Source organism: Carcharodon carcharias (assembly GCF_017639515.1).
Source record: "Carcharodon carcharias isolate sCarCar2 chromosome 27 unlocalized genomic scaffold, sCarCar2.pri SUPER_27_unloc_15, whole genome shotgun sequence".
Lineage (NCBI taxonomy): Eukaryota > Metazoa > Chordata > Chondrichthyes > Lamniformes > Lamnidae > Carcharodon > Carcharodon carcharias.
The window spans coordinates 92,501-95,753 of NW_024470630.1; the positions used below are offsets into that span (position 1 = coordinate 92,501).

The window sequence follows — 3,253 nt, forward strand, 5'->3', positions numbered from 1 at the left end:
CCCTTGGGTGCCCAGACACTAACTGGACAAGGACCCCGCACAGCCCAGCACACAAGGGGCAACTCACCAGGAATGTGTTTCTGCAGTGGCCACAGATGACCCGAATCCCGGACGGCGGAGGCTCAGGGCTGCTAGGGCCAGGGTGAATGGGTCCGAGGTTTATGATCCTCTTGCTGTTCGTGTATAATAATAAAAAAAAATATCAAAAAGGCAAGAGACCAGAGAAAAATCTCAGACTCGCAGGGCACAAACCAGAGAAAATACACTCGGAAGGCCATTCAGCCCCTCTCCCCCAGCCTGTTACACAGGAACAGGAGGAGGCCATTCAGCCCCTCTCCCCCAGCCTGTTACACAGGAACAGGAGGAGGCCATTCAGCCCCTCTCCCCCAGCCTGTTTAAACGGGAACAAGAGGAGGCCATTCAGCCCCTCTCCCCCAGCCTGTTACACAGGAACAGGAGGAGGCCATTCAGCCCCTCTCCCCCAGCCTGTTTACACGGGAACAGGAGGAGGCTATTCAGCCCCTCTCCCCAGCCTGTTTACACAGGAACAAGAGGAGGCCATTCAGCCCCACTCTCACAGCCTGTTACACAGGAACAGGAGGTGGCCAATCAGCCCCTCTACCCCAGCCTGTTACACAGGAACAGGAGGAAGTCATTCAGCTCCTCTCCCCCAGCCTGTTTACACAGGAACAGGAGGAGGCCATTCAGCCCCTCTACTCGAGTCTGTTACACAACAGGAGGCGGCCATTCAGCCCCTCTACTCGAGCCTGTTACACAGGAACAGGACGAGGCCATTCAGCCCCTCTCCTCGCAAACTTCAGAAAAGTGAGAGGCTGCTGGCCAAATCCCACCCACCCAGCAATACAGAGCCAGTGGTCAAATAAAACTATCTCAACAGACAGGTGTCTCTCAGTCCCTCTCTCTCAGGGAGATATCTGTACACTGACTGGTGGCTCTTAGTCCCTCTCTCTCTCAGGGAGATATCTGTACACTGACTGGTGTCTCTCAGTCCCCTCTCTCTCAGGGAGATATCTGTACACTGACTGGTATCTCTCAGTCCTTCCCTCTCTCTCAGGGAGATATCTGTACACTAACTGGTGTCTCTCATTCCGCTCTCTCTCAGGGAGATATCTGTACACTGACTCGTGTCTCTCAGTCTCTCTCTCTCTCACAGGGAGATATCTGTACACTGACTGGTGTCTCTCAGTCCCTTTCTCTCAGGGAGATATCTGTACACTGACTGGTGTCTCTCAGTCCCTCTCTCTCAGGAAGATATCTGTACAATGACTGGTGTCTCTCAGTCCCTCTCTCTCTCTCTCAGGGAGATATCTGTACACTGACTGGTGTCTCTCAGTCCCTCTCTCTCTCTCACAGGGAGATAGCTGTACACTGACTGGGGTCTCTCAGTCCCTCTCTCTCTCTCAGGGAGATATCTGTACACTAACTGGTGTCTCTCAGTCCCCCTCTCTCAGGGAGATATCTGTACACTGACTGGAGTCTCTCAGTCCCCTCTCTCTCTCACAGGGAGATAGCTGTACACTGACTGGTGTCTCTCAGTCCCTCTCTCTCTCTCAGGGAGATATCTGTACACTGACTGGTGTCCCTCAAAGCCCCTCTCTCTCTCAGGGAGATATCTGAACACTGACTGGTGTCTCTCAGTCTCTCTCTCTCAAAGGGAGGTATCTGTACACTGACTGGTGTCTCTCAGTCCCCTCTCTCTCTCACAGGGAGATAGCTGTACACTGACTGGTGTCTCTCAGTCCCCTCTCTCTCTCAGGGAGATATCTGTACACTGACTGGTGTCTCTCAGTCCCTCTCTCTCTCAGGGAGATATCTGTACACTGACTGGTGTCTCTCAGTCCCTCTCTCTCTCAGGGAGATATCTGTACACTGACTGGTGTCTCTCAGTCCCTCTCTCTCTCTCAGGGAGATATCTGTACACTAACTGGCGTCTCTCAGTCCCCCTCTCTCAGGGAGATATCTGTACACTGACTGGTGCCTCTCATTCCGCTCTCTCTCAGGGAGATATCTGTACACTGACTGGTGTCTCTCAGTCCCCTCTCTCTCTCAGGGAGATATCTGTACACTAACTGGTGTCTCTCAGTCCCCTCTCTCACAGGAAGAGGACGAGGCCATTCAGCCCCTCTTCTCGAGCCTGTAACACAGGAACAGGACGAGACCATTCAGCCGGTCTACTCGAGCCTGTTACACAGGAACAGGAGGAGACCATTCAGCCGGTCTACTCGAGCCTGTTACACAGGAACAGGACGAGACCATTCAGCCGGTCTACTCGAGCCTGTTACACAGGAACAGGAGGAGGCCATTCAGCCGGTCTACTCGAGCTGTTACACAGGAACAGGAGGAGACCATTCAGCCGGTCTACTCGAGCCAGTTACACAGGAACAGGAGGAGGCCATTCAGCCCCTCTACTCGAGTTTGTTACACAAGAACAGGAGGAGGCCATTCAGCCCCTCTACTCGAGCCTGTTACACAAGAACAGGACGAGGCCATTCAGCCCCTCTCCTCGCAAACTTCAGAAAAGTCAGAAGCTGCTGGCCAAATCCCACCCACCCAGCAACACAGAGCCAGTGGTCAAATAAAACTCTCTCAACAGACAGGTGTCTCTCAGTCCCTCTCTCTCAGGGAGATATCTGTACACTGACTGGTGTCTCTCAGTCTCTCTCTCTCAGGGAGATATCTGTACACTGACTGGTGGCTCTTAGTCCCTCTCTCTCTCAGGGAGATATCTGTACACTGACTGGTGTCTCTCAGTCCCTCTCTCTCAGGGAGATATCTGTACACTGACTGGTGTCTCTCAGTCCCTCTCTCTCAGGGAGATATCTGTACACTGACTGGTGTCTCTCAGTCCCTCTCTCTCAGGGAGATATCTGTACACTGACTGGTGTCTCTCAGTCCCTCTCTCTCACAGGGAGATATCTGTACACTGACTGGTGTCTCTCAGTCCCTCTCTCTCTCTCACAGGGAGATATCTGTACACTGACTGGTGTCTCTCAGTCCCCTCTCTCTCTCAGGGAGATATCTGTACACTGACTGGTGTCTCTCAGTCTCTCTCTCTCAGGGAGATATCTGTACACTGACTGGTGTCTCTCAGTAACTGTCTCTCAGGGAGATATCTGTACACTGACTGGTGTCTCTCAGTCCCCTCTCTCTCTCAGGGAGATATCTGTACACTGACTGGTGTCTCTCAGTCCCCTCTCTCTCTGAGGGAGATATCTGTACACTGACTGGTGTC

The 3,253-nt window shown here is 52.9% G+C and overlaps 1 protein-coding gene across 1 annotated transcript in view; it reads right to left on the bottom strand.

Moving 5' to 3' along the window:
* Positions 1-184, bottom strand: part of LOC121273817 (type 1 phosphatidylinositol 4,5-bisphosphate 4-phosphatase-like) — a gene marked incomplete at its 5' end in the record, with an annotated part of 8,872 nt that extends 8,688 nt beyond the window's left edge. Inside the window, one exon of the mRNA XM_041180968.1 lies at positions 68-184. Coding sequence (XP_041036902.1) covers positions 68-184 — 117 coding nt within the window. The remainder of the gene's footprint in view (positions 1-67) is intronic.
* Between the last annotated feature and the right edge of the window lie 3,069 nt (positions 185-3,253).